Raw genomic sequence first — 14,605 nt, 5'->3', positions numbered from 1 at the left:
CCGTTTTGCTAGCTTCGCTTCTACCAAATTTCGTACTATGGGACGTGAAGGAATGACGAAGGTATGTGACTGGTGCAAACATGATAATCTTGAGATGTGTGTCATGTATCAACATGGCTACATGCTACACTCAGGATGTCAATACACATCGACGTGAACGTCGAAGTGACGAAACTAACGTGACGCGGCCGCCTTAGTTTCGTCTCATCTCAACGGCGATGCAACGCCAGGCGCCGATCTGCCTGCCACATACTTGCAGACGCACGCCGCGCTGCGTCGCTTTGATGCATGCGCATTTGAACGCGTCCGGCGTTCTTCCATTACGAAGAGAGGCAGACGCAGTGCTCTCTGGGTAGAGCTGGGCGTCCATTTTGCTAGCGCCACGCCGCTGCGCCCAGGGTGCGTGCTCGTGAACGTTAGGTAGGAGTATATTGGGCCCTTCACGATGTTCTCGCGGCCATTTCGCAAGCTCCACATATACCAAACTTGGTGTTACGTACAGTCAATGAATGACGAAAGCATAGCAATGAATGACGAAAGCAGAATCAGCTGACAGGAGCGCGAGTGTGCCAATCAGCCATTGTGATTCTCGCCTGAGATTGTTCTTCTGTAATTGCGTTTATACAAACGTCACTGATCCCGTAGCAATATGAATGGTGCAAGCATGATAATCATGACACGCGTGCCATGTAACAATATGACAACATACCACGCTCATGATGCGCTCGCATCCGTTTCACTAGCTCCATATATACAAAATCTGATATCACGTGACGTGAATAGACGTCGAAGGTAAATGACAGGTCAAAACATGATAATCATGATATGCGTGTCATGCAAAACATGACTACATGCTACGCTCACAGCGTGCTCACGGCCGTTTCACTAGCTCCACGTAGACCGAATTTGGTATTATGTGCCGTGAATGAACGAAGAATCGAAATGACAGGGCCATACAAGATAATCATGATATGTTTTTCATGTAAAACTTGACTACACGCTACGATGATAGCGCACTTGTGGCCGTTTCGTTAGCTCCACATAAACTAAATTTAGTATCAAGTGACGTGAATAGATTACAAAGGTAAATAACGCATCCAATTATGATAAACGTGACATGGAAGTCAGGTACAGCATAATTTACCTCCGCCTCGTAACATTGTGCTGATTTTAAAGTGACATATGAACCTTTCTCATTCGTGCTTCGCATATCATGGGTTCCCACTGTACGTGGTATCTGCCTTTTTTTACTCAACACACTTTTGTTACAGAATTTTTCCCATTTACGGAAGTGTTTTCACAAATGTAATTTGAATTTTTCGTTGGACGTCTATTTTTTAAATTAAAGAGTGGCGCAACTAAATACAGATTGAACGTTTACAAATCACTAAATTTTGGTAAATTTTTCATCGATACACTGACTAAGTTGTTATCGTTACCTAGGAAAACAAAAATATTCCATGCACCATCTGAACGCACAAGTGTTAACGTCTTCCTTCTCACTTAAGTTTTTAGAATTAGTAGCTATCGAATCATCAGGACTAAAAGCCGAAGCTACGCAGAGCAATAATCTATGTTAGTATATAAGGTATATCAAAGGCAACAATTACAATAGTAATCATTCACATATCTTTATTTAGCTCTGTGTGTTAAAATAGCAGCACGTATTTCCAGTTTGTGTGTGTCGCTTACCTGTGCATCGCGTAATCAACAAGACGTGTTTTTCAGAATTTTTGAAATGATGAGATATGACATCAACGTAGAGAATGGTTGCCTGAGAATTGACCGTAGAAGATATCGTGCTGTGAAAACGAGAGAAAAATTTTGAAATTAGCACACCAACTTTCTTTTTACACACGTATAAATTTAAGCCAATGTCATTTACAAAGTAATACCTTACTGGGTGGGAAAAGGAAACTTCAATGTTTTATATCTACGGAAGGCATGTATTTCTGTCAAGGAATAATACTAAATAACCGATCCAAGGTGACAATGCAGGTGACCCTAATTGCACAATTTCTGCCGAATTTTGACTGCTTTCGCTGCAGGAATCACGTTTCACACGACTTTAAAACAGCACCCATTATTACACCTGAACCACAAACGAAGAAAGCGTATATTCTTTATTCGGAGCACTCTTTGTGCTATAAAACGATCAGATTTCTACATCAAATCACGAAGGTCAACATTCGAACGAGCAGTATTATGTGAATATTGCATGAAAGAGCAGTTGTGCATACGTAAGCTGTGAATTCCCGTCGTGATTATACACAATTACAGTGCCTCATCTCTTCATTAATTTACTGGTTTAGCAAGAGTGCTCACTGAGCGTAAAAACCACTCATTCCCTTACATTGTCTTTTATTCATTAAATGAAATTCGAAAACTCTGTGTTAAGTTAACACTTGCGATGTATCACTCTTTTTAGAGCTTTTTTTCTGACATCCAGGAGTATTTATATATGTTTTGTCCATAAATCGACGAACTTACTCAAGTTGACTCATTCGAACTAACTCAGACTCAGATCAAGGCGTGACTCTGAGTGAGCCAGGGTAAGTAATATATTGGCGAGTCTGAGTCCGAGTCAGCTCGGTCCAGGAGAATATTGGTGAGTCTAAGTTTGAGTGAATTCAAAGGACAATATATAATTTTGAGTGAGTCTGAGTACGTTCCATTTTGTTTTATCGAACTATGGTCCTATCTATTCATCTTTAGTACGACCACTAGCATTACCTACAATCACATTTATTCTCTTGCCTATTACGCGTATTTCAAAGCAGTGTCATTCATACATCATTTCAATATTTATTGCTCTCGGGTGCAAATTACAAAGGGAGCTGCCTTGACCTTCTCACTCTTAGCTCTTCGAGAGAGGTTCTTGATAAATATATGTAATGTTGTCATCTTTTCCTAGAAAAGATAACCTTACTGATTTTCGAGAACTTATAACTGGTATTTGAAGGTACTGTATCAAAAGGTGCCAAAAACAGCACAGATTCCGTGGCATATTGGTGTTAAATGGCAATGACTACATTTTTGAAGAAGCTGATTTCAGGCTGACAAACTCACGAGTCAACTCAGTCATACTCAGATGGAGCCGTGAGTCTGAGTAAGCGTGCGTCCGGGTCAGTAATACTTTGATGAGGGTGAGTGAGTCTGCTGCAGAAAAGTTTCGTGAGTGTAACTCCGAGTGAGTCCGTCTGAGGTAAATTTTGGCGAGTCCGAATTCCAGTGAGGTCAAAGCAGAAAATATGTTGCATGAGTGAGCCTGACTGAGCTCCGCAAGTTTTTCTCACCAATGATGTCGGCCCTGAGGTATCCGACATGTGAAGTGTGGCGTTGTAGCACTACCACATTTCTTTCTTGTGTAACATGCACAACAAAAAAATATCAATCTCTACATTTCTTCATAACGAGCCTGTAAGCAAGCAGTCTTGCAGGTTTCGATCCTTACTACCGCATGAAATGCGTCATACCTTGTTGCGGCACAGACGACACCAGCTAGAAATAGGCCTAGAAAACCCGGCATGTGCACCAAGTATGTGTTGATATAGTAAGGGAGGATCTGCAATAATCGAACCCTATTAGGATAGCCACAGGCAGGGCCTAGTTGTTAGGTATATAACCTTCAAAGTGACAAATACAACGCAAACCAGGACAGCTAAAAAAAAAAGATGAGACGAGCACCGTCACTGTATAGGTCTCTATATACAAAGCTCAGCCAAACTCCTCTGGCAGGAAGGCTGAGACACACACAGGGAATAATTACGAACCTTTCCTTTCTTTTTAACGCTGCCTGAGCGACCAAAAAAGGTTCCTTACGGCAAATTTACGGATACCACCGGTGCTGTTATTTAAAAGTTGTCTTCATCCGTCCTCACGAAAATAAAATATTTCGCTGAGTAAACAATACGTTCAAGGCGCACGGGTTCGTGCACATTCTTCGCAATTCTTACGCGCACACATCTTTGTTTTAAAAAATCAATTTTTTGTCAAATATCTTCCTAGGTCCCATTCTTATAGCAGAGTGAGTACACCGTTTCCTTGGTTTGCTTCCAGAGCCAACGTCCTTAGGTGCACCATGCGGAGCGTGTCATAACATCACCAGTCAATACGTTAGGCGCCACTCGGCATGGCGTCACGTTCGTGTCAATGGCTACAAGTTGCGTTTACTAAAAATAATGCTGACAGGATGCTTTGGGAGCAAGGTATTGCAGACAGTTGGGAGCATTACCACATTTTTCTTTTCTAATTTTGATCACTACACTTAATTAGACTAAGTTAAAACATACAAATAAGTACACCGTTTCCCAAATTGTCTTTTCAAATTAGCCTTCCCTATGTTGCAAACGGAGATAGTCATAAATATTTAGTTTGCATCATAATGTTCACACATACCTAAAGTGTTTTATTATTAATATTATTTTAACAGTCTGCAAGCCCTATCATTCATAGTTGGGACGTAGAAAAACTACGATTTCACAGCGGTGATGCACTTGAACGTGTCACGGAAGACACAAGGTGGTCGTGGGTAGCATTCGAATATAGCCTACGACTTGTGCTTCCTACAGATGTAAATAATATTGAACTCTTTTGAGAGGCTACTGTAGAATTATATGTGCGGAACAATATGAAGCAAAGCACACCTTTTTATATATCCCCATCCTGAGTTTCATACGATCAGTATAAATACAATCACAATGAAGCAACATTTTTAAGATGCACCTCATGCTATCATCCTTCCATGTAAAAACAAAAATTGCAGTCATGATACTTCAAATTACGCTTGTTATTAGCGTGAATTCAAGTGATATTTCTAAAAAAAATACAATGAAATTTAACAGTAAAGATACATATTTGTTTTCATGGTTTAGGTCAAAGCATGGTTGTCATAACAAATTTTATCAACTAGCTTCAGTAGTCAGGGAAAATGTGCTGTGCAAGAGGTTACAGGTTGAAATGCGTGTGGCCGTTGGCACATTTCAATGCGGCACTCATAAAAGATCCAAGCAGATTTACTTGCCCATCTCAAAAAAATAAAAAAAGACTTGTGACTATTGATTCAGTGCTTCTTACTACGGTATCTCTCTAAAACTCTCAACAATTTTTAGTTTTTCTAACATTGTAATCCCACAATCACTTTGCACCTACTTGATCAATGCTCTTGATGACACCAAGAAGCCCGGGATCACAGCCCCGGAACCAAACAGTCAGTGATACTCCCATTGACAAACCTAACGTGTAAAGCAGCACAAGAAGCATTGTACTTGTGATTGCCGTTCTGCGAATAAAATCAGTAACGTTTCCTTGAAACCGCACGCGAGCATTGGCAGCTAAATCAGATGCACTATAGACCAAAGGACAGAAAGTTTCATGCATCACCCCATATTTGCTAGAGTTACTGTATATGCTACCTAAAGGTAGCATATCGAGTAACTATAATATTTGCAAGCGTGTCGCGCCAACTATCGCAAACTCACGCGTGAAAGCAACCAACTTGGACCGGCACGCCAGCAGACGCTTCACAGACCACACGCTAAACTGACCAAACTGAGTTCCTCCGAGACAGTGTTTGGAAAGTTACGTTGTTTTCATTGGAATGTTAAGAGAACCTTGCTCATTGAAGTCCACAACGTATAAAGTGCTTACTGAGGACGCCGTGGTAGGAACAGTGTGAAGTAAATACGCTGTTGCAATTGTAAAAAAACGTTCTCGCTGTAAATCGTGTGAGTTGTGATTGCACTGGAGCTCACCAAAGTGTACAACGAAAATTTGTTGCCACATATTTCAAGTTGCACGCAGCCTTTTGTGAAAACTCGTCATTTCAACATGCATCGCATAAATGTTCGACTATGCCTTTTCAGGTAGTTTGAGGGAACGTAACTTTTGCATCACGTGTGCTGTTACAATAATGCATCTTGTGCACAAAAGCATCCTATCAAGGGTATAACAGGCAGTATCAATCACCGATCTCTTCTGTGGATTTTCGGCACGATTCGAATCCTGCAACTATGATGCTTAGCAATCGTAACAGTGCCAATATTAATGAAGCCCACATAGAAATGAACGAAATTGCGGCTATCCTTCCATGAATGAGTGCTGTGTAATTATGATAAAATTTCTCTGTTTGGGCCAGCGATATATGACAGCGTGTGCGATGTCAAAGACATTGGCTCAAGTTCTGTATTCTTACGTATTAACATGTGTTCTGTAAAATTGATCTCTTGTGGCCAAATGAATTTCGGGATATTGAACAATGGAATGAAGGCACGACGTCCTTTGCAGCTGTTCAGGAGCGCCGTGTCATTTACAACTAATCAAAGACGGAAGCTTGTATTCTTGAAGGCGTGGATGCCATCGGAAGAAGCATGCAAGCTTGATACTGCATTTGAAGTGGCCAATCGTACTGCATGTGCTTGAAAACATTACACTGCACTACGTTAGTGTCAAACAAAACAACGCTGAAAAGTATCAAGTGCGCCCCACACAAAGCTTCCATCTGCCTTTAACACAGCTGCGGGTAACGCCAAGGAGGCTTTCAAAATAAAATAGGTAGGCATCACGCTAGAATACACGGCCTTAGTGTGCTTAAGCGCGTAGTTTTACTGCCCCTTTGTTTTAAATGCGAAGCATTTCTTGGCGAACTTCAGCGAATTCGAGCGTGTCTATCTATCTATCTATCTATCTATCTATCTATCTATCTATCTATCTATCTATCTATCTATCTATCTATCTATCCGCCTACCTGATTTAGCTTTCCTGGCCGTTTTGACACTGGTATCAATACCAAACTTGGTATGGCATAACGTGACTGTATGAAAAACATATTTGACTAGTCATACCATGAAAATCATGACATGTATGTCATGAGTGTCATGATTTACTTTTCATGTTCCTGCAGCTCTTGCGGTGGTTTCGTTGACATGCAATGTTGCAAAACTGGTATGGTATAGCGTGATTGCAAGGTGAACACAAGCGACAGACCCTAACATGAAAATCATGACATGCGTGTCATGTAGCAACATGACTACATGTCAAGCTCATGATACGCTCGTGGCCGTTTGGCTAGCGTCACATATACCAAATTTGGTATTACAGTACGTTAATGGAATAATAAGGTATGCGACTGGTGCAAACATGATAATCATGAGATGCGTGTCATGTAACAACATGACTACATGCCACGCTCAAGATGCGCTGGCGGACGTTTTGCTAGCCTCACATGTACCAAACTAGGTATTACGAGACGCGAATGGACGACATAGGTAAATGACACATCCAGACATAGTAATCACGACATGCATGTCATGTAACAACATGACCACAGGTCACACTGATGATGCGCTCGCGGCCGTTTCGCTAGCTTCACATATGACAAATTTGGTGTTACGTGACGCCAATGGATGACGAAGGTATATGACTGGCGCAAACACGATAATGATGAGATGCGTGTCATGTGGGAACATGACTACATGCCACAGTCAAGGCGCCAATACATTTCGACGTGATGCGGTGTGCGTGCTCGCCGGCGTTCATTTATTTCCTCACGTCAGGGCAGTGTTGCCACGCCAGGGCACATACTCACAGGCCACATACTGCCACATACTCACAGGCACGTGCCGCGCTGCGTTGCTTTGACGCATGCGCGTTTCAGCGTGTTCGGCGTTCCTCCGTCACGAAAAGAGGGAGACGCAGTGTTGTCTGGGTAACGCATCGGCACGAAATTCAGCATGTCGCAGTTCGCGTAGGTCGCCGTCGGGCCGGGTCGACCGACGCTGGTCGCGCCTGGCGTCAGACTAAAGAGTGCTCACGTTTTGTTAACGTAGCGTCGCTGTGCCCAGCGTGTCAACGCTACATTGGAGTATATTGGGGCCTTCATGATGCGCTCTTGGCCATTTCGCTGGTTCCACATACACCAAATACGGCATTACGTGACGTAAATTAATAACGAAATATATGACTTGTGCAAACACAATAATACTGACACGCGGGTCTTGTAAGAACTTGACAACATACCACGCTCATAGCGTGCTCGCAGCCGTTTTGCTAGCTCCCCATACACTAAATTTGGCATCACGTCACGTGATGCCAAATTTGACGACGATAGAATAGACGACGAAGATAATGATGCCAAATTTGACGAAGAGAATAGATGACGAAGGTAAACGACAGATACAAAGATGATAATTATGACACGGAAGTCATGTATGCATCATTTACCTCCACCTTGTAACGTTGTGCTGATTTTAAAATGACACATTAACCTTTCTCATTCGTGCTTCGCATACTATGGATTGCCACCATATGTGGGATCTGCCGAGTTTTTTTACCTTTGAATTACAAGTATCCGCTCGCAATGTCGTCGAAAGCACCGCACCACCACAATTCCCGAGGAACGCCGTCATCTACGCAGGCAGCCCTAAGTCCTGCTCCGCTGTTTGTTCTGGCAGCCAAAGACAACGCAGACTCTAACGAGCTCTTATACGCGAAACCGGAGTGAGCGGGCACTTGTTCGCAGTTTGAAGCCTCGGAGATGCAGCTTGCCTTGTTTACATGGCACTCCCGGTGTCAACCGTGGCAATCCGGTGTCAGTGTGGGTCTGGGTTTGAGAGTATCTGCTCGGCTTGCCAGCAGCCTGGGAGCGAGGCAGGCATGCTATTGTATAGAGGAGGTATCGCATTGTGTCATGTGTGAGCGATTCAAGACAGGTTCACGTTATTGCATCTATGCACACATTTCTTTCACGTCCAGCACCTCTATTTCATTATAAAGGATCACGCTGCCGTCTTCTCACGTCTCGCGTTAGCAAGAACAATTACCATATATAGCAGAAAACACCAAATACAACGCTTGAGCGTGAGCGTTGCGATCTCCCAACAGTGCCTACGCAGAACTAAAATATAGTCCGAGCTCTTACGTGCCTTCACTATTTTCGGAACATGGCATTCAACGTTAATGTACTCAAGGTATATCTTACGTAGGAAAAGATGGCAGCGCCAGTTGAAGTGAGGATGGATCACTTTGAATCTTTAAAGTCGTTTGCTAGCATTATTTCGCTAATTCATTTGCGAACAAGACTTGTATTTGTGGCACATATTCTCGTGCTTCTGGATTGTACTTCATTTAGAGCTGATCAATGATGCTTCAGCCATATACCGCGGGTAAAGTAGCTCCATTTTAAAAATATACTGTCGATTAGCAATTTAAAAAGGTTGGCTTACAAGATTTGCTCATGTTTGCTGTAGCCGCACAGATGGCGACGCGGTCTCCATTTGCTGTTCGCAAGTAAACTCGGCGCACAGGCGCTGCAACGGTAACTTTTGACCAGCTCGATATAGCGACCCCCTCGTGAATTGAGGTGATTTGCCACGCGACGCCCTGGGTATTATCCTCTCTCCTGACGACATTAAAGCGAACGTCTTACTGGCCTATTCGAGCGAATTTCGTGGTGCAACTGCGCTTGGGCTACTCTATGCACGACTAGGAAATGAGGCTTTTGTGCTGCGGTTCGGACAATCAACCCTGTTGACAAGGAAAGGCCAGCGAGCGGAGACGACTCATCGGAAGGCCCCGTAAGTACTTGTTCCGCGTGCATTTTGAACAGCTAAGTGAACCCACAACTGCCTTGACTTAGGCTGTAGTCTCTAGCATCACCGTAGGTGGCCCAAGCGAAGAGAACTTTCCCGAGGACAAAAATCAACTTGCCGCCAAAAGTTCCGTATCTCGGGTGGCCAGCTTCGACCCCATCGAACGAGCTCAAGTACGCCGCCACTCAATCGAACCACAACGAGTGCCTTGAGGGGGTCTGCTTTGAAGCCATGGAGAAATTGAGTTGGGAACCACTTGTGTGGAGATAGGTCTGCCAGCGGCTTACCTTACGAGCACAACCAAGAAGGACGCGACGTGCTCCCCTGCCACATATAGCGCACAAAGACGCTACCGCCGGGTCCGTCGACTCTGCGACATGGTGCAAAAAATGCACTCGCAGCAGTTCGTCAACAAAACTAGACCCAAGATGAAGCACAGTGTGACAATCAAGCAATTAAAGATCGTTACGGTACCTCTACAAGTTCGGTCAAGTACGCTTGCCAGTAGCGCTATGGCTGCCAAACAAAGGGGAACTGCAGCAGAGGGCGAACGTGAAGTTTCCTGCAATGGCAGTGTGGGACTGCCTTGATGCAGGCGTGCAAGCCCAGCGCACGCTCGGCGGAAGCAAGCTCATGGTAAATGGTGTTGTCACTGGCCATCAATAAAAATAGGCCAAGTGCCTTAACGTGTGCTAGCGTTACGTGTGGCTTGCCTTGAACGAAAGACACAAATATTCATGTTTATTCGAAACATTAAGCGTGCATCAGAGATAAGGCTAGAATGTTTGACGCCGCATGTATACATATTGAATCACTTCACCACCGATAATATTATAGACGGCCGCCGCAATGTCCGCCGCTATCAACGTACTGTGCTTATCGTTAGTTTGACTTTTATTTTCTGCTGCACAGGTTTTTCCAAAATAGTGAGATTCGTCTCAAACTTGCCGACTACTGCCTTTGTCATGACGACCGTGTGACATTATTAACGTCTTTCGTAACGTTTTTCAAAGTGTAATATTGTGGATTTATTGTGATGCTTCTTTAAATTATAAAGTTCTTACCGAAAGTAAACTACCATGCATTCTGAAAAATACTCCCACTATCGTATGCACACACATGCGCAAATATTGTATTCCTATCTCTGGCCTTGAGAGAGAAGACATTTTCATGAACTTTTTGTTTTATGAAATGGGTATGAGACACTGATCGTTCCGATTTGCTAAGAAACATGATGTTTTATGGAAGTTGAGCGACCAAAACATTTGTGTTACCTTTTTGCCTCGTTCAGTGTTCGCGATGCCAGCAGTCGTTGAGTAACAACCTGATCGAGACACAATCTGTAGATCACTATTGCAGAGGAACCCACAAGGCAAGACCACACGTTTTCATCACTTGTGAAGTCAAAACTGAAGCTGACGAAAGAAACAAAGTGCAGTTTGTCTGAATGAGTTTTTCTGCATAAACACGTAAACACAAAAAGAAGCCGCCATAGTCATGACACTATCACGGGAGAAGCTGTTGTGGTAGACTTTAGGTTAATTTGGACCAGAAGTAACTGTTGAACCTGTATTTTTTTACCTTCACCTCTATGCAGCAGCGGCGTCAAAAAATTGAACCCGTAACATTGCACTTGGTAGCGCAGGGGCATTTAGAAAGGCTAGATGTGTGATTCCTAGATGGTACATAATATTAAAGTACCTCAACTCTAGAAAAACAAGCCTGGGATGAGCGAAGTTGCTATCATTTCTCTCTTCTCACGTCCGGACGAAAGCACTGGAAGCTAAGCAGGGAAGGATGGGAGGGGTCTCTGCTTCCTCATGTGCTTCATAGGTCACTTCTGTTAACATCAATCGCACCTGTGAGTGAAAGATGCAGTACAAACACTTACGTATTTCTTTACCGTTACGATGTGGATAACGTGCGATGCACGCGTTTCTTCCTGTACTCCTTATTACCAATTCTTGTAATCTATATTAGAGTAAGGTTCAGTAGCGCAATTTTTACATGGACAAGAGGGATAAAAAGGACACGCTAGCGAGTGTTGTGTCCTTCTTGTTTCTTTTGTCCAGCAAAAAAATGCGCTAGTGTACCTTACTGTAAAATGATGAATTACCAACTAGCCCAGTTATCAACCTTATTGTAATCTATAGGTATATTCGTATTGAAAGTAAAGGTTGTGCAAATATTCACAGTAAAGAGGAAGGGCGGGCAAATTCGGACAGAATGAAGAGGTCAGGACACCACAAAAATCAGCTAACAACTGATACTTGGAACACCTTGTCTCTTTACCTTGAATACGAACAACCTAGCTCAGCTTTCTACACTTCTAAGCTAAGTTTGTGGTCATGCTGTCAAAAACTAGAACCAGAAATTTTACGAGAATTTTATTGTTAAAAAACTTTTTACATCAACTTGCTGCCAATAACGAGAATTCTATGAGATGTCTAACGTCCGTAAATTTAAATGTTGCTTAATGTCAAGGCTCCAGCTGGGTTAATGCATGGATGTACAAAATAGCTGTGTGTTTGAGTCATGGATTATGACGAATATTCAGATAACCCTTATTACATTATTATTCAAAAGGAGAAAAATAGTGTACCGTTTTAGATATATTACTCCAAATGTTTCAAATGCAATGTCCTTGACGCTCGCTAATTCATAAATTTTCTAGGCGTGGGGACGTCGTCAGAAAATGTGTTCACGCACGCTGACACACGGCGGAGGCCATGTGTCTTTCCTGAAGGGTACGTTTGTGGGCGAGTCAACCCCGCATCTAGTTTTCAAACGAATGGGACGTTCTTCTGTATACAGGGCACACAATTCAACAAAGCACTTTTCCACAATATCTCCATGGGTGCCGATATAGTTACCACCAGGGTCATTGTAAAACCAGCTTTCGAAATTTTCTTCTCTCATTCATTTATGGCGAGGGTTTTATTTCAGCAGGCTTGAGGCATTCCGCTAGCATGCGATTACCTAATGGTCAGCTGTCCACTCCCTAAGAAGAACACGAGCAATGTGACGCCAGCTGGCTAAAAAAGCAATGTTCCACACTTGTCCTTGTCGGTACGAGGGGCTTTGGTTAAAACTCTCAGGTTTCCGAGCGCATATATATACTCGATAAAAATAGAAATAAGGCAGCCACAACACCAGATCAATAGAATGAGCATCGGACGCTTTATATCAAGGTTGCTGGCTCAATTCCTTTTTATACACTTTACTTTTTGCACGCAGCTATCATATTTGCAAAAATATATAAACTTAAAGACCGTACAATCAACTCCTCCTCTACCTTCCTTAGTTTCATTATCTGTTCTTTTTTATCGGCTGTATCAAACACAAAAACGAGCCTTTAAAATTTTCTTATTTCATTCAACGGGGAGAAAGCGAAATCTGTGCTGCTGAATAAAGTACATAAATCAATGCGAACGCTCAAACATAGCAAAAGAATTTAAGCTCAACTTACTTGCCAATGTATGTCCTCAAATCTATGTCACGAAGCAAGTTGATCGTAGAACTTCGGGAGGATGAGCCGATTACAATATTAGTAATAACCGTGACCTGGGCCACGATTATAAATACGAATTGCATGCAGTCTGTCCAAACAACACCACGTAGTCCTCCCTAGTAGAGACAAGAGAAGAAACAGTCCAGGAGGCAAAATTTGGTTTCGCACATGGGTTCTCACAGGTGGGCGCAATGTACATAAAAGACTAGCGGGTATCTTCAATAACTTCAAAACTGCTCATTATAATTCAATAATGTGAAAGTGGGAGTATCATTTTTCGAAACAAACCAGAGTGATTTTAGCGACTTCTGTAATGTTCCAAGCAATCTCAAAGCTTCTCTGCACATTGGCTCAGAATGATAGCACCCGGTATCAGCATACGACCCTAGCTTAGGCTTCTTTCAAGTGCTTTCACTTACTTGTACTGGCCTACATTTTTTTAACTTCATATGTAATTTACTTCAATAAATACAGCAAGTTGTTTTATAGGTAATAAATCTTAAATTTCGAGTTATGTACTGGCACAGACGTTGCTTTCAAATGGAGGTAAACTTATGGTTCATGAATGGAGAGCACCTTGCAATACTTCAATACTATTTGAAAAATATTACGCATACGAAAAACTGACCACGCCTGTCAGAAACAACAATGAACCATTTCCTGAAGGTAACATAGGGCGAAGCGGTTTGTGTAGTTTATGCAGAATGCTGAAGCGCCTTTGGCCGTCTTTCGCAACCAAAATCCGCAATTGTTATTGTAGTAGCTAGTAATAATCCATGCCGTTTACCACTTAGAGTGGTGTTCATTTCGCTCAATGAGTAGTTAGAAGTGCGAGTGTCCTATTCCAAGCCGACCTAATTAGTTCGACGAGAAGTTCTTGATGATGACTCGTTTTCCATTCACATAGAACTGGTATAACAAACACAATGGCGTTTAAATGCGGAGCGTTTCTTAGTCGCACGAGGTCGAGGATTCGGTGTCAGCGGCGCCATCCACACCCCCCCCCCCCCTATACATACTCGCGTCTCGGGCCAACTGACACTCCCCTGCCTCTCTCTCGCCTCGCAAGGCCGACGCAGGCAGCGTCTGCTAGTAAAACACCGACCGCTCGCGCTGCACAATCGTTCACTGGCCACCCCACGTGTTCGGAATTCAAGCAAGGGCGTCTGTATACTTGACTCTCGCTTGACTTAATACTTTGCCCGACTGAAGTAGATGTGATGAAAGCAACAGTACATTCAACCAGTAGAGGAGCACAATTCAACATCAACGTCCCACCACATATAGATAGGAATAATAAAGATGAAACTAAATAGGAATAATAAAGATGAAATAACAATTAGCATTCCTATATCATACTCAATCACACAACATTTACTCGATACCGCCCACCACTATGCGACGCATTTTCAAGCTCACCGCGTGAGAAGATGCAGGCGGATTTTTGGGGGAGCGAAGCTCCCTAAGCCGTGGGTCATGCGTCTGCGATGTATGTAGTAGTATACTC

The 14,605-nt window shown here is 42.9% G+C and overlaps 1 protein-coding gene across 1 annotated transcript in view; it reads right to left on the bottom strand.

Moving 5' to 3' along the window:
* Positions 1-13,193, bottom strand: part of LOC142784639 (sodium-coupled monocarboxylate transporter 1-like) — a 47,790-nt gene extending 34,597 nt beyond the window's left edge. Inside the window, exons 1-3 of the mRNA XM_075883067.1 lie at positions 13,057-13,193; positions 10,862-11,002; positions 1,693-1,802 (exon numbers count right to left, since the gene is read on the bottom strand). Coding sequence (XP_075739182.1) covers positions 1,693-1,802; positions 10,862-11,002; positions 13,057-13,181 — 376 coding nt within the window. The 5' untranslated portion in view covers positions 13,182-13,193. The remainder of the gene's footprint in view (positions 1-1,692; positions 1,803-10,861; positions 11,003-13,056) is intronic.
* Positions 13,194-14,605: the final 1,412 nt, after the last annotated feature.

The sequence above is a fragment of the Rhipicephalus microplus genome, unplaced genomic scaffold (genome assembly GCF_043290135.1).
Source record: "Rhipicephalus microplus isolate Deutch F79 unplaced genomic scaffold, USDA_Rmic scaffold_15, whole genome shotgun sequence".
NCBI classification, from domain to species: domain Eukaryota; kingdom Metazoa; phylum Arthropoda; class Arachnida; order Ixodida; family Ixodidae; genus Rhipicephalus; species Rhipicephalus microplus.
The sequence above is the reverse complement of the archived record's forward strand: the minus strand, read 5'-3'. Positions and strand labels throughout refer to the sequence as shown.